General features: G+C 50.5%; 1 protein-coding gene across 1 annotated transcript; it reads left to right on the top strand.

The window, feature by feature from the left end:
* The first annotated feature begins 3,832 nt into the window (after positions 1 to 3,832).
* Positions 3,833 to 7,234, top strand: LOC144935267 (transcription factor LBX1-like). The gene is made up of 3 exons (XM_078861837.1): positions 3,833 to 4,207; positions 4,364 to 4,454; positions 6,759 to 7,234. Exons 1-3 carry the CDS (start codon positions 3,938 to 3,940, stop codon positions 7,232 to 7,234), a joined length of 837 nt encoding a protein of 278 aa, XP_078717963.1. The 5' UTR covers positions 3,833 to 3,937.
* The last annotated feature ends 15,112 nt before the right edge of the window (positions 7,235 to 22,346 follow it).

The following is a 22,346-nucleotide window of genomic DNA, read 5'->3' as shown; positions in this document are numbered from 1 at the left end:
CTCCAAAAAAATATTCGCAATTATACAACGTATATAAATAAATGTTTGAAACGCAACGTGCTTCTTTGTTGACCAAAATATTTGCATTCAACGTCACCCACGCGGTGTAAGACTGTCATGTGGGGAGACTGGCGGATTTTGCCGGCTGTTTAGTCCGTGTCGGCTCACACGCGCACGTGGTGAATGGCCCCTTGAGTGACGCCAATTAATGCTCGATGTTTCTAATTATCACCGCGTTAGTAAATAACACACACGCACACACACGTGCAGAAATTAATCAGATGGGCGGGACCGTGATGTGTGCATGTGTGTGCGTTGCTGGCTAACAGCACTTGCTCAAAAAAGTGCGTTAAGGCTATAGGGGGTATCATTGTGGGGAGCGGTTGTGCAGGGGTTAGCGCGCTGCGCTACGAACCCGGCAACACGAGTTCGATTCCCACTCACGAACAACACCAGTGACGATGATCTGACCCGGTCCTTGGCCTCCCCTAGGTCTACTCAGCCTCAAATGATGTGTAAACATCGTGGGTGGTGGCTGGCCACCCACCCCTTCGTGTGTCGTGCCGGCCTTCATAGGTGCTCGCTAACAGCACTTGCCCCAACAGTCTGTTAAGGCTATACGGGGGAACTTTGAATGCATATGTTTGTATGTATGAATGAGTGTTTTTATTTACCGTATATGTAGGTGTGCGTGTGTGTTTGCGTGTAAGTGCATGCATATATATATTTGGGTGTGTGTATTTGATTTTGTTTGAGTGTATGCATTTGTGTATGTATGCATGCGTAAATACGTATGTGTGTGTATATATATATGTACTTGTGTGAGCATATGCCCATGCTTGTTGGTGGTGTACTTGTGTGTAAGTGCATGTGTGTATGCACTTGCACATATGTGCGTGGATATCAGCACTTTCCCCAAAATGGTGTTGCGGCTACACGGGGGATCTTTGTCTTTTTAAGTGTGCGTGTGTGTGTGATTGTGTGGTCAGTGTATGTATTTGCGGGTGTGAGCACGGGTGGACGATTGTGTAATTAGTCGTAAAGAGTATATGCGCGTGATGGGGTGTGTTTGTGTGTGCGATCTTCAACGTGTGTGCGTGCAATAGTCTATGAAAACCATAAAGGAGACATCTTTGCCTTGCATTTTTTTAATGCCAGTTCGTGTATGTATTATGTATGTACGTGTACGTGCACGACGGTGCACGTGTGTGTCTGAAATTTACCGCAATTACCTTACGAATAAGTACCCTATGTATTGTATAAAATTATTATCCGAACATAACTTCAGATTTATTTCAGAACCCTGCTTAATAATTAATGCGGCGCAATTAGGAATCAGCGTGTGGGCGTGTGTGCGCGTGTGCGTGCATGTATGTGTGCATGTGTGTGCGCGCGCGTGTGTGTGTGCATGTGTGTGCACACCTGTGTATGTACATGTGTGTGCGTGTGTGCACACCTGTGTGTGTGTGTGTGCGCGCGTGTGTGTACATGTGTGCGTTCGTGTGTGCACACCTGTGTGTGTGCATGTGTGTGCGCGCGCGTGTGTGTGCATGTGTGTGCGTGTGTGCACACCTGTGTGTGTGCATGTGTGTGCGCACGTGTGTGCATGTGTCGAGTGTGTGTGTACATATGTGTTCGTGTGTGTACATATGTGCGTTCGTGTGCTCACACACAGGTGTGTGCGCACGTCACAACTATTTTACACCAAATTAATCGCGATTGCGTGTATGCATTTTTGGCTCGGTGCCGAATGTACAAATCTCTGCATCATAATAGCAATAATAATAATACAAACAATATGAATATTATTTTAACCAGACACGACATAGTCACGCGATATATATATAGATGGACCGACTGTGCAAACTACTATTTTGACATGGAATTTTGCAAGCGTGGTGTCCATTACTCCCAACGTACAAAATATAACTTGCAATGCGACGAAACGATGCAAACGAAAAGGATGCCATTAAATACCACGAACTCACGCGCGTGATCGGACGTCGACAAACCCACGAGAGATAATCTAACACTGTCGTGTGCGCGCGCGCGCGTGTCACGTGACGTGACTCACGTAGGTTCCCTCTCATCGTCGTCATCGTCGTCGTCGTTGTGAACTCGGCCCAGAGAGCGAACGCAGCGCCAGAGGTTGGGGAGCCGTCCCGATTAAGACGCTGATGGAAACTCTCGTTCGCGACGCCTTCGGCCCCCCCCCCCCCCTTCTTCCTCCTCCTCCTTTTCTCTCTCTCTGCACTGCTTCCTCACATCAACACGGCATTTCATCAAGCGGACAAGACGAAATTAAAGCCACATTAACCCGCGGCGAGGAATGCGGTGCCCGGGAATTCTTTATAGATTTCATATCTTTGAGAAACTCATTTTTTGTGAAGTAAGCTTTAATTATCCCCCCTCCCCTCCTCCACTCCCCCCCCTGTTCAACCACTTCTTAACATCCCATCCCCAAGTACACACCTCCCTTCTAACACCACACTTAACACCCCCCCCTCCTTCCTACACCGCCTCCCACCCCACCTCCTACCACGAACATCTTTTGCCACCATGTCGCTCCTAAACCTCGCAATGCCCCAAACAGACTGCCCCATCTCCACCCACATAACCCCCCCCCTCCGCCACACACACACACACACCGCCACCACCACGCACTCCACAACTACTCCCAGACTCCACCCACACCCACCCACCCCACCGCTCCCCTCCCCTGTACCCCACCCTCCCCCTCGCCTCAATTAATTAATCTTCGCGCTGACTGGGGCCCCTCAGCATTGGAGGAAGGGCTGGCCGCGCATATGTGGCGGTCCCGATAATTGATTACCGACCAACCGACGGAAAACTTTTTTTTTTAGCAACGCGGGCGTCAACACGGCCGCTGCCTCGGCTCTTTTTAACTCCTCCACGGTCACCGCGCCTCCTTCATCTCTCCCGTCGGCATCCTTGGCCTGACACAGGCTGCTTTTGACCGCTCGCCTCCTCGCGTTGCTCACGCGTGCCGGAGCCCGGGCGTCTGCTTAGCGAGAAGAGACAGCTGAGGAGGGAGAGCGAGAGGCCGCGGCGGCGGAGCAGGAGAAGGAGGCAAGATCGTTCGGCTCACGGAACGCGACGCGGGTTGCCGACCCTGCTGCCACACTTCGACTGCCAGACGCAGCTTTTATTTTTTGTTTGCTGTTGACCGGACGCTGTGGCCGGGGAGTTTCTTAACGCCGTTGCTTCGCCTCCGGGGAGTACGGGGGGAGCGGCAGGGAGGAGGAGGTAGTAGAGGTGGTGGGGGGACGGCTGTGGTGGGGAGAGAGAGAGAGCGCGAAAGTGCTTCGGCTCCTTTTTACGCAGCTGAGTGTTTTTTGACGGCGCTCGGCTTGACTCGAAGGCGGCGTCGCGAGTGGCGGAAGACGCGGCGAGACCTCATCCCGAGCCGCCGTCTCGTGCCGCCGCCGCTGCTGCTGCTATCGCCGCCACAGCGAGCACGACTGTAGAGAAGCCGCGACGGAGGAGCGTCACGCGCCAAGCAAATGAGAGATTCGCGTCTGGATAAAAATAATGAAATAAGGCGGCGATCGTAAATAAAGACGAATCACAATAACAAGAAGCAGGAGAAGTAACCTCACCGAGGCACGAAGGTCGCTGCCGCACGTCGCGCTCCTGACATCGTCCCGCTTGCGTCGTGCGGAATTCGAAGTTTTTTTTTGTCGCGTCGCCACCAAGCGCGGCGGTAGATTTCGCGTCCATTATTTGATCTACTTCTATTCTGGCCGGGGCCCCGGGTGGAGGAGGAGGAGGTGGGGGGGGTCATTCATTTTTGTTTTGCTTTGGAGAGACTCTCGCTGCGCGGCGCCCGCAGAACCGCGGCGACGATCACCGCGGTCACAGCCACCGCCGCCACCACCTCGACTACAGCCACGACCGCTACCATCACGGACCACCGATGACGACCGCCTTCCAGAAGCCGAAACCCAACCAGGGTCTCCCGCGCGCCATGGAGGAACGGGAGCGGGGCCGCTCACCGCTCGACCACCTCCCGCCGCCGGCCAACTCCAACAAGCCCCTGACTCCCTTCAGCATCGAGGACATCCTCAGCAAGCCATCTGTGCGGCGTCGCGGATTCGCCGTGTGCGCTGCCAGAGCTTCCGCTGCGGCTGCGGCGGCGGCGGCAGCGGCGGCGGCGCTGGGAGCCGAGAAGGGAGCGGGGCCTATGGTTGGGCACGGCGGTGGTGGTGGAGGAGGCGGTGGTGGTGGAGGAGGAGGAGGCGGTGGTGGTGGTGGTGGAGGAGGAGGCGGTGGTGGTGGAGGCGGCGGAGGACACCACGCCGGTGGTCACGGAGCGACCCTAGTTCGACCGTGCACGGTGCAGGCCACGCAGTCGTCCCCGCTGTGCGCGCTGGAGGAGTTGGCGAGCAAAACGTTTAAGGGTCTCGAAGTGAGCGTCTTGCAGGCTGCTGAAGGTGCGCTGGGCTTGCCACGTGTGTATTTCATTACAAACCCCCCTCTCATCAATCTATTTGCTCATCGCTCTCGTTGATTGCTGGTGGTGGTGGTTGTTGTTGTTGTTGTTTTGTCGCTGCTGTCCGTTGGCATGGTTCGGTTTTTTCCATGAGTCGCAGCTCGGCTCCGTGCTTTGTGCCCTTGCAAGTGGTCGGAGTGTTGCCTGCGTTTGTTTGACGCACGTGGCCCCGTTGCGCCGCTCAAGGTGGCGGATTTAGCGAAACTTTGATAGCGAGGGGTGAGTAAGCAGACTTAATGGTCAGAGTGGTGGTGGCGTAGTGGTTAGCGCACCGCGCTATGAAACCGGCCGCAATAGTTCGGTTTCCCGGACGTATTAGCTCACAATCAGTGGCGAGTCAGATCTGAACTGGTCCTTGGCCCGTAACCACCACCCCCCCCCCCCCTATTCATCCACGCGCATTGCAAGAGTGTTGAAGTATGATCAAACAATCCCCATCCCCCTTATTGTAATTTAACGCCACTAAATAGCGTGACGATCGCTCACTTCAATGGTTGTTGCGCAATATCCTAGACAACTGTTATACGAGAGTCAATTTACTAATTAATATAAGCCGGTGATGTTTAAATGTTCTGAAAGGCCCATAACCCGTTGGATTAAATGTATGAATGTTCTCGTTTTGTGATGTTATATAACGTGATGTTGTTATTGTAATTGTTGTGGGTAGCCTAGCATGTGAACAACTCGGTTAACGCACGTGCGTGTGCGTGTGTGTATGTGTGTGTTATGTAACTTCATTGGTGCTCGCTAACAGCACTTGCCCCAACAGTCTGTTGAGGCTATACGGGGGGGGGGGGTCTTTGTATTTGTCTGTGTGTGGTATGTAACTTCATAGGTGCTCGCTAACAGCACTTACCCCGACAGTATGTTAAGTCTACACGGTGGATCTTTGTCTTTTGTATGTAACTTCGATTCGTATTGAAGAAACAGCTATCCGACTGCGTTGTGTTTAAAAGACACAATGTCACGGGCATGTACTGTACACAGACGAGCGTTCTCTCGTTCTCTCCCCGCTTTGATTGAAGGGCGGGTTTTGTATTCATTGTATAGGACGGAGCGGTGGCGCAGTGGTTAGCGCTGATGTGCTTGTGAACCTGGCTGCCGAACCTGAGTTCGATTCCCCCCCAAGGAGACACATCAGTGGCGTCTCCCGCCCACAACTCTACTCCGTCTCAACAACCCGCAAATTGACGATCGCGGGGAAGTATGGTCAAACAAGCCACGTGAGTAAGGCGGCAGTGGGAGGCCTTCATCCAGCAGTGGATTGACAAAGCAGTGCGAATTAAAATTGTAGGACTTTAGAAGCTTCCATTCACGTTCCCAAACGCATGCGTTGTGAAGGGTGGTAGAGAGTATTGGATTTAGCTACCCCCACATGAATGTATATGTTGCCATGTGCAATATGTGTATCATATACTAACGTGAATATTTGTTTGGTATCTACCTTTTACCTGCCTATGTATACAGTTATATAACTCTTTCATTGTTTGTCAGTGACTATGTCAGAATATGCGTGTGTATGCATCCCATTGTAGATGTGTTTAATTATGTAAACTGTACACGTATGTATACGTTTATGTAAGCATGGATTTACATGTAACACATATGTGTATATATCACGTTGCGCACGTGATTGTGTATTGTTGTACAACGTTGCGATAGTATATATTCGTGTACATGCCAACGGTTGTGAATGCCCGTGTATGGATGATGCCGTATGTATCAAGCGTGCACGCACACACGACCGCATTCGAACGCAGCACGACACATCTTGCATTCCTTCACGCACCACCTCTTTCTCAATTCTTCTCGGATGCGTCTTCACGTATCAATCAACAAAGCACCCGCTCACTGTTTGTGCGTCCGTGCGTGTGTGTGTGCGTGTGCGCGTGCGTGTGTGTGTGTGCGTGTGTGTGCGTGCGCGTGCATGTGTGTGTGTGTGTGTGCGCGTGCGTGCGTGCGTGTGTGTGTGTGTGCGCGTGCGTGTGTGTGCGCGTGCGTGTGTGTGTGTGTGTGCGCGTGCGTGTGTGTGCGCGTGCGTGTGTGTGTGTGTGTGCGCGTGCGTGTGTGTGCGCGTGCGTGTGTGTGTGTGTGTGCGCGTGCGTGTGTGTGCGCGTGCGTGTGTGTGTGTGTGTGTGTGCGCGTGCGTGCGTGTGTGTGTGTGCGCGTGCATGTGTGTGTGTGTGTGTGCGCGTGCGTGCGTGTGCGCTTCCTTACGCGCACGCACCGCGGGCCCCGTCCACAGGTCGAGATGGACTCGCCATTTTCGGGCCTCGAACTGCGCCCAAGAAGCGCCGCAAGTCGCGCACGGCCTTCACGAACGCGCAGATCTACGAACTCGAGAAGCGCTTCCTCTACCAGAAGTACCTCTCGCCGGCCGATCGCGACCAGATCGCCCAGCAGCTGGGCCTCACCAACGCGCAGGTGATCACCTGGTTCCAGAACAGGCGCGCCAAGCTCAAGCGGGATCTGGAGGAGATGAAGGCCGACGTGGAGTCGACCAAGAAGATCGACTCGGTCGTCTCGGTGGCGGAGGGCGTGCTGCCGACGTCCCTAGTCGAGGCGATGTCGCCCGGCATGCGTGCCCTCGACAGGAACGACTCGCGCGGGGAGACGTGCACCTCGCCCTCCCCGCGCTCCGAGCATAGCCGGGACGACTTCAGCGGGGACGACGACGACGATGACGACGACGACGATATCGAGATCGACGTGGACGATTAGCGCTCCACCGCTTGTCCGTCCACCCTCGTCGCCCGCCAAGCCCTGCACATCCACCACCCCTACCGTGCCCGTGCCCTGACGACCGCATGCACGCGGCCCAGTCGCGCTGCGCGGACAGTCGGACAGACGACCCACGAAGACAACAAAGACAAAGATACTCCCAGAGCCTGAACGGACTGTTGGGGCGAGTGCTGTTAGCGAGCACCTCTGAGCGACACACAGACACAGACACACACACAGACACACACAGACACACAACCCACACGCTTACAGGCGGATGCGGAGAAAAAAAGAGACGTTCAGTATATTTTTTATTTTATTTGTATTACTATAAATATATGCTATATAAATAAAACCACACAAACTATTATTATTTCTTTGCTACTGGTAGCCCCCCCCCCCCCCGCGCCAACCTCCCTCCAGCCCTTTTTGCTATGATGAAGCCGAGGAGTGTGTGGTGGGGTGGGGGGGTGATAGAACGATGTCTGAGTCGGGAACGTTGCACGAAGACTCGGACCAGTGTCGAAGTACAAACAGAAAAAAGCGCACGAGCGATGTCAGCGGACCCGGGTGGCGACAAAACGAAGGGATGAAGGGGCAGGAGGGAGGTGATTGAGATGCCCCCCCCCCCTACACAAGCCCACCCGTGATGTGATTGCTGAGAGCAGCAGCAGCAGGAGGAGGAATTCGCGGATGATCTGGTGGCACGGAGTGGCTGAGCGAGGGGACAGCATGTCGCCGTGCTGGGATAGTTTCGGTCACCACCACCACCACCACCCACCACTCCTACCAGCAGCAGCTCACAATGAATGGGGGGAGAGGCGGTGAATTCGCTTTGGATGTTCCTTCACGTGGCATCGGCAAAGGGGAGATGAGACGCGTCTACCGTGTGTGTGTGTGAGGGAGAATGTGTGTGTGTGTGTGAAGGAGTGTGAGTGAGAGTGTGTGTGAGAGAGAGTGTGTGTGTGAGAAAGGGAGGGTGTGTGTGTGTGTGGGAGAATGTGTGTGTGAGAAAGGGAGTGTATGTGTGAGAGGGAGAGTGTGAGAGGGAGGATATGCGTGTGTGTATGTGAAAGGGAGCGAGTTTGTAAGTGTGAGAGAAAGGGAGCATGTGTGAGAGGGAGTGTGTGTGAGCGAGAGAGTGTGTGTGAGCGAGAGAGTGTGTGAGTAAGGGAGTGTGGGAGAGAATGTGTCAGACAGTGAGTGTGTGAGAGAGAGAGTGTGTGTGAGAGTGTGTGTTAGTGTGTGATAGAGTCTGTGTGTGAGAGAGTGAGTGTGTGTGTGTGTGAGAGAGTGTGTGTGTGAGTGAGAGTGTGTGAGAGAGGGAGTGTGAGAGAGAGAGTGTGTGTGTGAGAGTGTGTGTTTGTGTGTGAGAGAGTATGTGTGAGTGTGTGTGTGAGAGAGAGAGTGTGTGTGAGTGAGTGTGTGAGAGAGGGAGTGTGAGAGAGAGTGTGTGTGTGAGTGAACCTGGCCTGGCACAAGCGCCGTGGTGACGTCACCGCCACTGAGTGGCGACTGTTGTGTGTGTGAGAGGGAGTATGTGTGTGAAACAGGGACAGGGTATGTGTGAGGGTAGGGGTATGTGTGTGTGTGTGAGACAGTGTGTTTGTGTGTGAATGGGGAGCGGTAGTCCAGCAGTGAGCGTGCTGCGCTATGAACCCGGCGACCTGGGTTCGATTCCCGCTCACGGCCAACACCAGTGACGATTATCTGAACCGGTACTGGGCTTCCTCTAAGTTGACTCAGACTCAAATGAGTACCCGGTGCGATGTGTAAACATCGCCACTGGGGAGACAAAGGCGGTCGGGCGTGGTGCTGGCCACCCACCCCCTCGTGTACCGTTGCGGCCTTCTTTAGGTGCTCGCTAACAGCACTTGCCCCAAAGGTCTGTTAAGGCTATACGGGGGAACTTTGTGTTTGAAAGGGAGTATGTATGTGTGACAGAGGGATGGAGTATGTGTGTGTGTGAGTAGAGGGGTGTGTGTGTGTCTAAGTGAGGGAATGATGTGTTTGTGAGTGTGCGTGAGATAGGCAGTATGTCTGCGTGAGTGGGGCAGTGTGCGTGTAAGAGATAATGTATGTATCTGTGTGGTTGTGTTAGGACTAGAGTACGTGTGTGATCTTGTGTGTGTGGCCTTTTGTTTTTCTGTGAAAGTGAAAGAGAGGGTGTACGTTTTGTGTGCGTTCGCGTGCGTGTGCGTGTGTCCAATAGCATTTGCGCATTCATCTGCGTGCGTGTGTGCGCGTGTAGGTGCGTGTGTGTCAGCGTGAGAGAGATTGCGTGTTGCCTCTTCGTATACTGCACGCGCACACTCCCCCTTCTCAAGACATTCAGAAACGCAACGAGGGCGAAAGCCATCGGTTGCCTTGCGCGCAATCCAATTCCTACAACGCGTCACCGCTACGTGTATATATCTATTTGCCTTTTGCGCCGCGTGTTGCCTCGCGGCAGTTTGACCCGGAGAATACACTTCGATGTGTACTACACCAGGGTATGAGAAGCTCGTTAAAAATAAGACAAGGGACGGTGCAAATTGTTGTCAGTGGAACGCGACAAACCGCGTTGCAATAGCTGGCGTCGAGTTGTGTACGCGCATTACACGTGGTTTGGTGGTGGCAGTGGGTTGACTCGTGATTTCACACGGAGTTAGCCTCGGACGAGTGTGATCGTAGAGTGTGTTTGCCAGCGGTGTGTGTGTGTGTGAGAGCAACAAGAGTGTGTGGATGTGAGCGTGTGCACGTGAGTGGGGAGCGGTGGCGTCGCGGTTTTGCGCGCTGTGCTACGCAACGAACCCGGCGACTCGGAATTCGCTTCCCGCTCACAACCGATGACAGTGAATCATATCTGAACCGGTCCTGGGCATCCCGTGGGTCGCCTCGGCTTTAAATGAGTACCTGGGGCGGTACTTGTCAGAACTGGAGAGACAAAGGCGGCCGGGAGTGGTATTGAGCATCCACCCTTTGCTGTCTAACGGCGCCTCACCTCAACAGTCTGTTAAAAGGCTGTGTGTGAGTGTGTGTGAGTGTGTGCGTGAGTGTGTGTGTGAGTGTGTGTGTGAGTGTGTGTGTGTGATTAGTGACTTTGAGCGTGTGTGTGTGTTTGGCGTGTGAGTGTGTGTATGGGTCTAAGTGTGAGTAAGTGTGAGTGGGGGGTGGAGGGGGGGGGAGAAGCAACGTGGACTCTTCTTCGTCTTCTTACTGCGCATTCTTCGCTTGACTGAACTCTTTTTGAAAAGGAGAGCGAGAGAGGGGAGAGGGGGAATCTCTCCTCCCGTCAAAGCTCCATTAGCGAAGCACGCAAGCATGTGTGTATAACTGTATATACATTTATTAAACATTGTATTTACCCTTTGCGAGTGTACGACGGCGTTTATTGGAAGTCGGTCCGTTTCATCAGCGGGTGCGGTCAAAGCGGCTCATTCGGGTCAAACGGAGCGGGGAAAGAAACTTGGAGGGGTTTGTCACGCAGATGTCTTCTTGTGATGTTCAGTGATGCTTTTGCTGCTCACACGCGTATTACACACAACACACACATGTGTGTGTGCGCGTTACACAACACACACACGTGTGTGTGTGTGCATTACACAACACACACGCATTACACAACACACACGCATACCCTACACACGTAAAAAAGCGTGTCCACGTATACACACACACATACATACACACACGTACACACGTGTTCGGGTAAACTACACACAAACACACACGCATATATACAGGCACACACGTGTCCACATACACACACGAGAACACACATATGCATTACATTAATGGACATGAAGGTACATGCGCATATGATAGATACAAAGACAAATATACCCAGTATAGCCTTAATAGACTGTTGGGGCAAGTGCTGCCAGCAAGCACCTATAAAGGTGCCGAAACGGTACACGAGGGGGCGGGTGACAAGCACCACGCCCGACCGCCTTTGTCTCCCCATTAGCGATCTTTACATACCACACCAGGCACTCGTTTGAGGCCGAGTCGACCTACGTGAGGGCCAGGACCGGTTCACATAATCCTAACTTGTGTGTCCCCGTGTGCGGGAATCGAAGTCGTGTCGGTGGGTTCGTAGCGCAGCGCGCTAACCCCTACACTACCGCTCCCCGAGGACACCCGTACAAAGACGTACGTACGTACATACACGCATAAACACTCACATACACACGCACACGCGTGCATATACAAAGGACAAACCATCCCCCCACCATAGCCTGAACAGACTGTTGGGGCCAATGCTCATGAGCGGGCACCTATGAAGGCAAGCACGTGCATACACACACACACACATTCGCGCACTGACGCACACACGCACTTACATAGACCCTCAATTGACGCTCTCGAGTCTAAACCGAGTTACAGACCCATTCACACGAGTGCTTTGATTCTATTGCCCGCACTGACCGTCTGGCTGAAAACACTGCTGCTCTATTGACTTACATTGGATAAAAGAGGAACAAGCCCCCTATCCCTCCCTCTCCCCCCCGGCCGCCCCCTCCAAGATTTTTTTTTTTGCCAAGAGACGTTGTTACATATTCAAATGCTTAATGAGCCACTTACTTCAGTGAAGAATGACCCATCCTTGTATTGAATGCGGACCCATGTCGAATAGGGAAGGTCCTTCCCTTGCCTTGCAAACATCTGGCAGTTCAGCGGCATTGGGACAGTTAAAGAGTCTGACTGCTGACGAGTAGCTGAACGTCGAAACCGGAACACGGCCTTGCTTGTACGACGACCAATGGTGCTGCAAACAGAACTAAGTCACACATAAGCTGTGCACGTGATGCGTGTGTGTATGTTGAACTTATTGCGCACTGTACGTAGCCAACCGCGCTGATCGGGGGTGCGGGTGAAAGGATGGACAAACTAGACACGCACAGAAATAAATTAAATAATAGTAGTAATAGAATACGACGTTTCGATTGCGACACAAGCAACCAACATCAGGTACAAATGAATGAGAAAACAAACCGAGTAAACTTGGAAATATAATGCAACACAACACAGAGAGTCGGCCAACAAAACAGTCAACACCCCAACCTGGTTGATGACGTTCTTCCAAAGATTGCTACATTTTAGAGAGAGACAAAACAGAGACACGGAGACACACAGACAGACACACACACGCAGAGAGAGAGACTCACACAGAGACAAACACACGAAAGCTTCGATTCTAGCTTAGACACACACACACACACAAAGCAGCAAGTTGCGTGGCTGATGAGATGTGTGTAAAACTCAAAACAAAAACGGTGCTTGTAGTTTTCTTGAGAAGGGACGGACGGATGTGAGAAAGGGGGCGAAGCGGCTGTCGACTGACCCACTGAGAACGGGGACATGTCCGTGTAACACCGAGTCAGCAGTCGGTGCATACGTACGAATAGCAACGCACCGCACGTTCAACAGAGCATTTGACAACAACACGCTGCCCTCAGAGGGACAAGAAATGCCCAACGACAGTCGACGTTTTGGGCAACGGTCCTTTTTATGCGTGTAATACTTGCAGCGCTGCGCTTGTGTGCGTCCGCGTGCGACGGAGTGAACGTGGCGGGCGCCGTTCCCGTTTGGCGATGTCCCGCTTGGGTCAACTTTGGGTCCGGATTGACAGCTTCGATGGTCGTAACTTAAGATGGGGATGGGGATTCACTTCTCAAATCGAGTGTCACGCGCGCGGTGAGTGCCTCTACGAACAGTTTGGGGTGCTGATACGACGTGTCGGAGGTGGGCGTTCGTGTGCCTATATTTGATCGAGCGCGGTGGAGGAACCAAAGCTGGGAGGGTTTGGAACAACGCTACGGTGCGCGAAACGTGAAGAAGACGCGCGTTTTCACACACGCGCACGTGTGTGTGTGTGTGTGTTTTTAAATGGCCACGTTATTTTTCGATTTAAAGCTTTCGTGGCTGCAGGGATTCATCTTCTTGGTTCTTATTCTCTATTCTCTATTTCTCGATGTGTAGATAATGGGCCGGGATAGTTGATTACATTTTTGAAGGGAAAAAAACATCTTTAGAACTGTTTTTTTTTTCGTGTTTAGATTGTCGTCCATTCACCCGCACCTCTGATTAGCTGGCTCGGCTACGTACGGTGCGAAAGAAGTTCAACATACATTTGTGGACGCGAATGTTAGTTCGCATCGTCTACGACGTCATTCCGTCCGTCGGTTCGCCGTTATTTGCACCACAATAGGAACTACACGTGTGAGTGTATGTGTGTGTATGTATATTTATATGGGGAGCGGTAGTGTAGTGGTTAGCGCGCTGCGCTACGAACCTGGCAACCCGGGTTCGATTTCCGCTTACGGCCATCACCAGTGACGATTATCTGAACCGGTCCTGGGCCTCTCCTAGGTCAACTCAGCCTCAAATGATTACATGGTGACATGTGTAAGCATCGCCACTGGGGAGACAAAGGCGGCCGGGCGTGGTGTTGGCCACCCACCCCCTCGTGTGCCGTGCCGGCCTTCATAGGTGCTCGCTAACAGCACTTGCCCCTACAGTCGGTTAAGCCTACACGGGGGATCTTTGTCTTTATATGTATTTATACCCACATACGTATTTTCATCTCTTTACCAATCCACCGCTGGATGAAAGCCACGCGGTGTCGGTGAAGGAGGTTGTTTAACCATACTTCACCACGCCGGTTCGTGCGGGTTGGTAGAGACGACGAGTGGCCCAGAATCGGTTCAGATACCACTCGCCACTGATGTTATCCGTGGCCCAAAATCAAACTCAGTTTGACTGGTTTATATCACACGATGTGCTAGCCACTGCACCTCCCCTCCACCCTTGTATATAGGCACATGTATTTGTATACACGTGCAAAATCGGTACGTGACCACGCGTTGGTTACACAAGACAACAGCTAGAAGTTAACAACTCTCTCTTTCTGACCGTTATAAGTAACTGTAAACCACCCAGCACGAGGCTCACACCGCCTTCCTACTACACAAGGAACCTCTCTCTGTGAGATGTTAACTACCTCGCCTGGTATACAGGAGGTGGTGGGTTCGATCCCGACTCTGACGACGCCTCCATACGTGAGGTTTGCGTGTCTCTCTCTCTCCCCGTGGCCACGTGGATTTTAATCCGGGTTCAACATCACGCGTTCTGAGTATTTTGGCTGCGATACATTTCCACGTGATAAGCCACTTCGTCGGGCTATCATTTGTGGCCAGGTCGCTTCTAAAAAAAAGTGCTAAGTAGATCAGTGGGCCTTACCTCGTAGAAATAAAAATAAATATTTCAAATTTGAAAGTTGTTTAGTTTCATAAGGAACCTCTCTGTGTGAGATGTTCGCACCATAAAACAAATGATCGGGCAATGACACTGCTGATACGTGTGCATTGGTGCACAGGCGCGCGTAACAAACAACTTCACACATTCGTCAATAATACTATCGTCTTGAAAGATTAAACATATATATAACAAGCGACGTTTCGGGCAAGGGTCCTATTGTGCTATGAAGAAGGGCTATTGCCCGAAACGTCACCTATTGTGTTTTTTTATTTTTTTTGTAAGGCCACAGCGTTGGTTTGTTTACATCGCCTGCTCCGTAACCTCGCAATGTGCGTTTCTGGGCACTCTTGGAATGATCGAGCGTCTGTTAAGCCACGTGCGTGTCTACATCATAAGTAAGAGGTCAAGTAAAACAAATGTTATCGTTGTTTATAGCTTTAAAATTCTTCTATTCAACGTTGAATGGTGCAACATCGCCGATTCTTCGACGAGTTGGTTGTAAATCTGTGTACCAACGTGTATGCGTGCGCACATATCACGCAAAGTGTACACACGTATCGGACAGCAATACCATTTTCAATCCACTGCTGGATGAGTGCCTTCCCACGCCGCGTAGGCCATGAGTGTTGTTTGGCCATACTTTATACTTCACCACGCCGGTGAGTGTGGAGTTGGTTAAGGGGTCGCGGGGCAGGACTGGTTCAGATAGCTCTCGCCACTGATATTAGCCGTGGCCGGGAATCGTGTTGTGTCCGGAACCCGTGGAGCCGCGCGCTAACCACTACGCCACCGCTCCACCCAACAAAAAGCATACGGAGTGTGCACGTACGAGTTCACATGCGTCTACAAGTACACGCGTGAACAGAAGCTGTTGCCGTTTCACACACACACACAATCACTGCATGCTATTTATAGCATGAGAATGATCAGTCATTAGCTCTCCGCTGCTGGATGAAGGCCCCTTCCCGCAAGCTGCCACCACTTCTCACGACCCTGCGATGCAGTAATCCGCCTAGCACCTACGCGCGAACTCATTTCATTGCTCCATCTCCGCCGCGTTGGGTTCGTTCTCGGAAGAGCTTCCGCTCCTCCTGCTTTCGCGTTGAGCGTTTTAGAGAAACCTATTGGCCTAACGACAGAAACTGTTGAGACCACCACCACCACCAAGCACCACTACAACTACCACCATAACCACCACCACCACCACCACCACAATGCCACCGCCTTCGTGAACACCACAACCGGTGGCGACTTTGGCGCGTCCGCCTTGTCGCCTCCTTTCGGGGTAGCCGCGTCGCGAGTCGCGAGTCGCGTTCGGGGAGCGCTCGTTGCGGGGAAAAAGCCTCTGGTGAGGTGTTAAACTGAGGCCAAACTGAGGACAAATGATGCTTCTGAGCGGCAATGACTGCGCACAATGGGCGCTCCGTCTCCCGCTGCTTCGACGCAACAACTGCGCCGGGCTCCCGTTTGGAGGCCATATGGTTTGTGCATTTTCCCAACACTTTCCCGTCACTTTGATGGATTGGCGATCCCGCCCTCCGTACTTAAACAGCCTTTCGCTCCCCCTTCCTTCTCCATCCTCCTCCACCCCCACCACCACCGCCTCCCCCCCCCCTCCCCAAAAAAAAGAGGCCCATGCATACATGCGGTTTTTTTTTTTAGAGGAGCATCTGTGCTTATTGCGTGGCGCTCAATGCGGGCGCTATGAATTTCAATGACGGGTCGCTCTGTTGAGGCGCAATGAATAAATCTAGGGGGCCGTGTTTATCGCGGCTGTTGTTGATTGCCGTGGCCAATCGGCGCCTTTGTGTTTGGCCAAAGGAGCGTGCGGGCGTGCTCCCTAGCCTCGAGGAGTTAACGAGCCTTCTTCCTCCTCCTCCTCCGCGCGTGCGTGAGTGTGTGTGTGTGTCTCTCTCTCTCATCGGCACCGATATTAAATAAGCCACACTCTTGAATACCAAGCGTCGGGTGGGTGGGGAGGGGTGAGAGATGGATGAAGGGAGAGAGAGAGAGGGAGGGTGTGGTATGGTGTAGTACTCTCTCCAGGCACACACGGAGATCTGTGCCCAGCGTCTAATGATCACGCGTTATCACTCTACCCGTTCCGCCCGCTTCTCCTTAACTCTCCCATCATCATCATCACCACCACCAACATCCTCATACCCACCCACAGCTATCCCACTCATCCTCTATTCTGCTCCCCACCCCCCCACCTCGCCCCTCTCTTCCCCATGCATTTACATAACTTGTTGGGTGGAAGTTTTAGCTGCCACAATGGACGCGAGCCGCTGTCTCGTTATGTGTGTGTGTCTCTCTCTCTGCTAGCCCTCTCGTGCACGCGTTATCGTCAGTCAGTGCTTGTCACACACAATCGTACACGTGCTTGCGTACGTGTGCGTCTCTGTGTTTGTCTGTATTGGAGCGGTAGTGACCATTATCTGAACCAGCCTTGGGCCTCCCCGAGGTCGAATCAGTCTCAGATGAGTTCATGGTGCGGTGTGTAAAACATTGCCACTTGGGAGACAAAGGCGGCCGGGCGCGATTCTGGCAACACGCCCCCCTCCCCCCCCCCACTTGTGTGCCGTGCCGGCCTTCGTAAGTGCTCGCTAACAGCACTTGACCCTACGGTCTGTTACAGACTATCTGGGGGATCTTTGTGTACGAGGCTGCATGCCAATGCGGGTGCCCAAGAGATAATCTGTCTGTGTGTGTGTCCCTTGTGTCTCTATACACATATGCACGGACATACATAGGGTGACCCGCGTACAAGACATGCACGTGTGCACATAACCCCCCCCCCCCCACCATGTAAGTCCCCCACCCCTACTCCCACCACAACTCCTAACCCAGTTGTCTCCGCTTTCTCGAGGGGGCCCATTGAGAGTTTGAAATGTGCGTGGGGAGCGCACCACGCTACGAACTCGTCGACCCGAGTTCGATTCCCGCTCACGACCAACACCTCCGATCAGCACGGTTGGCTGCCTACGGTGCGAAATAAGTTCAACATACCGTATATACATAATCGGTTACCGGTCCTGGGACTCCCCTAGGTTGACTCCGCCTCAAATGAGTACTTTGTGCGGTGTGTAAACATCGCCACTGGGGAGACGCAGGCGATCGAGCGTTGGATTGGCCCCCCCCCCCCCCTCGTCTGCCGTGCCAGCGCTCGCGAACCGCACTTGCTCCAAGAGTTGGTTAAGGAGGTTACACGGGGAATCTTTGTCTTTGTATGTATACTCGCTCACAAAGCCGTGTCCCTCTTGCGGCCTGTACGGCGTTTTTGCGTGCGTTCGTATCAAGCGATTGAACCAAATCATACACGATATGATTGTATACTATATATTAAACTACATATTAACCGTTATATGTAGTTTAATAATCGTTTGCAGATTCACGCGAGGATTTGCTGATCCACGCGTCTACCACATTGGCTTCCATCAACATCACTGATGATGATGATGACATCATCATCATCATTAATATTGAAACTGGAACATGCTTGGATTACTACTGCCTCTATACACCAGATCGATACAGTCACTGGCTGCTTTAGAGACATTTAGATACAAAGTCATCGAAATGGCTTAAGCAGCACTTTATTCTCGGTAAAGGTGTTGATTTGTGGGCGTCGTGGTGGTGAGATGTTAACTACCTCGTCTGTTAGGCAGGATGTCGTGGGTTTGATCCCGTGCCTGACGAATGTATATTTGGAGTCTCCGTGTCCTCCGGTCTTATCCTTCACATTTAGAATCAGCACGCGTTTAGAGTATCTGGCTGCGTTACATTTCCACGTGATAAGCCACTTGGTTGAGCTATCATTTGTGTCCAGGTCACTTCTGAAAAAGAGCTACAGAGCTCAGATGGTCTTACCTCTTAAAATAAAAAGTTCAGTTTCGATTTAAAGCTTTCGTGACTGCAGGGATTAATCTTCTTGGTTCTTTCGGTAAAGTCACGTAGAAGGGAAGTAATAAAATAATAAAAATAAAACATAATACATTAATTCTCACGACGTTTCGGCCACAACACAGACCTGTTCTTCACCTGAGGACGGCTGCTTGCGTTGTGGCCGAAACGTCGTGAGAATCATTTTATTATGTTTTATTTGTATTATTGTATTACTTCCCCTCTACGTGACTTTACCGAAAGAACCAAGAAGATAAAAAGTTCAGTTCAGTTGATTTACATTTGTCGCTCGCTCTCTCCGCGTGACACGATGTCTTGTTCTGTCTCGTCCGTTCCATCGGAACGAGGTTCCCCTAGCATCTAGGGTGCATATCACCTATGTACATCGTGAACAAAATCGTGAATAAGTATAACCAGTAAAAACAAAGTTTTTCACTATAAATCCTTTATATGCGTGGCGGCTAGAGTCCTCTCGTCCTCTGGCTTGAGATGGCTGCCACCTATGGGTCAGATGATTGCATTGCACCATTAAGCAATTGGTAATTAAATATAATATTTTTGTCCTAAAAAGTGTAAAATTTTGGACAAAAATTTTCACGAACATTAATTGTCACGCACAACGAGTCTGTGTGGAAAATGTCAGCTCGATTGGATCACGGGAAGTGGGTTAAAAAACGACCGAAAGATTTGCACGGTCCTAAGCAAGCAAGTGAACTTAATATAAAGGATTTTAAAAAAATCCATTCTTGGGCTCACCATTCCATCGAAAGCATCGATTTTAATTCTACGAGTCGGTTAATCCTTCCGTGCCTAAAACGTACTATGCTGGTCACTGTCGCGTGCAGCACACGCAAGATCTGGATGAATGAAACCTCTCCGCGTTTGGTAGGTTGGTCAACAAAAAACACTCAAACAATACGATCAGAATGAAGGAAACAACTTCGTAATTTCATGCCAATTGTAAAAGCCCGTTCACTGTGTTGTAGACGTGTGATAGGAGTCTATATCTGTGCGTTATTGCAATCGCTCTCATTACGTTATTCAAGCTCCCCGTGTGTGTGTATATATGTGTATATTTATATCTGTTTCCTTCGCAGATCAGTGTGTTTGTAGCCTATATATAAACAATAAAAACTAATGTTTATGTTTCAAGAATTTACTGAAACAGAGCAGTTTGGGTGAAATAAAACAAAATAGTGTAATTCTCAAAGACCAAAATTTTTTATTCAGAAATGATTTAGCGTCAAATCGTCCCGCGCAAGTAAATAGGTGTATGATGTGTCGTACACCCTCCTCCACCCAAGCACATTCAGTTGATAAAGTTGCCACGTGAAAAAAAAACGTGGCAATGTTTTACTGCCCATTACTGGCACGTTTATTCACGTGCCAACTTTATTAAGAAGGTGGATGGCGTACGACACACATTTTACTTAAAATTATCTAACCCAAAAACATTTTATGAACCATACTATTGAAAACCTGCGAATTATTTGGTTCTTTAGGTAAAGTCACGTAGATAAAACAAAAGTTAATAAGAAAAATATATTTTAAAAAAATTATATAGACTGTAGCCTGGTTCTTAATCAGAGTGAGTGTACTGGCAGTCTATAATGTAAACTGTAGCCTGGTTATTAAGTTTGGTGAATGTACTGGCAGTCTATAATGTAGACTGTAGCCTAGTTCTTAACTTTGGTGAGCGTACTGGCAGTCTATAATGTAGACTTATTCTGGTTCTTTCAGTAATTAAAATAAAAACAAAAACCACGACATTTCGATCACAACACAAGCGGTCGCCATCAGGAAAAGGGGGGTTAGCCTCTAAAGACAAACTGTTTATAAAGGTTTAGAGATGGGTGTAGCCCAAGTGTGTCAGCAGCATGGGTGGGGCAGCTAATGTTAATGTAGGAGAAAACAACGACACCAGCAGTGGGTCTACACCAATCAAAGCATTGCACCTCGCTACACACCCCCACACTGTTGACGGTGGAGGTTGATAAGAAAACACAAATCAAGTCATGACCCAAAGTGGTTGATGACATCTTGCCAATGATTTCTGAGCTTATAACCATCCTCTAGGTTTAAGTTGTGTCTGTATATATGGATGGCTTCATGAACGAATCTTTGTTGATAGCCAGTAGGCTTGCAAAGTAACATCGTCTTAGAGAAATCAATTTCTTGTGAGCCAGCCGCACTAAAATAATGATCAGCCACGGCAGAAGTCTTGGTCCTACCGTGTTTCAAATCTGCCTTATGTTCACGAACACGGTCCGAGACATGTCGCTTAGTTTCCCCACTGTAACTACTGCCGCAGATACAACTTAGTTTGTAGATATTGCATGTCATTCACAGATGGGATAAGATCACGGATTTTATGTACTGTGTTAAATCGGACATGGATATTGTGTTTGTTCATGACTTTGGAAATCTTTTTGGTTAACCCTATGTATGGCAAGGTGATGGTTTTGATTGGATCCTCAGATGGCTCCTTCCTCACGGTTCGGGTGATGGCTTTGCGGATTGTGTAGTCAGAATATCCATTCGCCTTGAGAGCTTGGTGTACGTGTTTGAGTTCACTGGTTATGTGTTCATGGTCGGAGATACATTGAGCTCTATGGTGTAGCGTTTTGATGAGGGCATTCTTCTGGGATGGATGGTGGTGGGAATCAGGTTTTAGGTAGGCGTCAGTATGGGTTACTTTCCTGTAGACAGAATGGCTCATTGAGCTTGGTCTCTACTGACACACTTGGGCTACGCCCATCTCTAAACCTTTATAATCAGTTTGCCTTTACAGGCGAGCCCCTCTTTTCCTGATGACGACCACTTGTGTTGCGATCGAAACGTCATGGTTTTTCTTTTTATATTACATTTTTATGACTGAAAGAACCAGAATAAGTCTACATTATAGACTGCCAGTACGCTCACTCAGGTTAAAAACCAGGTTACAGTCTACATTATATACTGCCAGAACGCTCACCGAGGTTAAGAACCAGGCTACAGTCTACATTATAGACTGCCAGTACACTCACCCAGGTTAATAACCATTGCTAGTCTACATTATAAACTGCCAGTACACTCACCAAACTTAATAACCAGGGTACAGTCTATATTAGTTTTTCGTCTATTTTTTTTATTCACTTTTTTGTATTATTACTTTTCTATCTACGTGACTTTACCGAAAGAACCAAAGAATATGAATTCCTGCAGTCACGAAAGTTTTAAGTCAGAAAACCTGTGTGTTAAGAAAATCACGTATGTATTCATGGTTATGTAGTGTATACAATTTTTATAATACTGGAGTAGTGACAGATTAAGATGCACGGACACGAAGTCAGAATGTGAGAGTAGTGTATAGTGTTTACTTGCGTGTAGTGACTTCTAAATGCGCATAAAGGACGCTCTGCGAAAGAGCAGATATGCTAATGCACACGCACTAATGTTACATGAGTGTGTGCAAAGACAAAGATCCCCAGTAAAGCCTTAACAGTCTATTGGGGTAAGCGCTGTTAGCGAGCACCTATGAAGGCCGACACGGCACACGAGGGGGTGGGTGGCCAGCACCACGACAGGCCGCCTTTGTCTCTCTAGTGGTGATGTTTACACACTGCATTAGGTACTCGTTTTAGGCTGAGTTTATGTAAGGGAGGCCCAGGACCGGTATACATCGTCATCGGTGTTGGCCGTGAGCAGGACTCGAACTCGTGTCGCCAGGTCCGTAGCGCAGCTACACTACCGATTGCCACACTACAAAGACAAAGAACCCCCGTATAGCCTTACCAGCCTATAGGGGCAAGTGCTGTTAGCGAGCACACACACATGCACACACACACGCGCGCGCGCGCGAACGCGTAATTGGATGATTACCGCTGAAGGTTTTGTGAATTGTGAATGGCCCCACGCGAGCCAGGCCCACACTCCGCGGTCGTTCTTCCGCTTTACCCACGTGCCTCGCTTTGTCCACGCGCCCATT

This window comes from Lampetra fluviatilis, chromosome 12 (genome assembly GCF_964198595.1).
Source record: "Lampetra fluviatilis chromosome 12, kcLamFluv1.1, whole genome shotgun sequence".
NCBI lineage: Eukaryota > Metazoa > Chordata > Hyperoartia > Petromyzontiformes > Petromyzontidae > Lampetra > Lampetra fluviatilis.
This window is presented reverse-complemented; position numbering and strand designations above follow the sequence as displayed.

Coding starts and splice junctions, on each gene's coding strand:
- LOC144935267 (XM_078861837.1), top strand. CDS start 3,938: ATGACGACCGCCTTCCAGAAGCCGAAACCCAACCAGGGTCTCCCGCGC. Junction 4,208..4,363: donor AGAAGGGAGCGGGGCCTATG/GTTGGGCACGGC, acceptor TGCACGGTGCAG/GCCACGCAGTCGTCCCCGCT. Junction 4,455..6,758: donor CGTCTTGCAGGCTGCTGAAG/GTGCGCTGGGCT, acceptor CCCCGTCCACAG/GTCGAGATGGACTCGCCATT.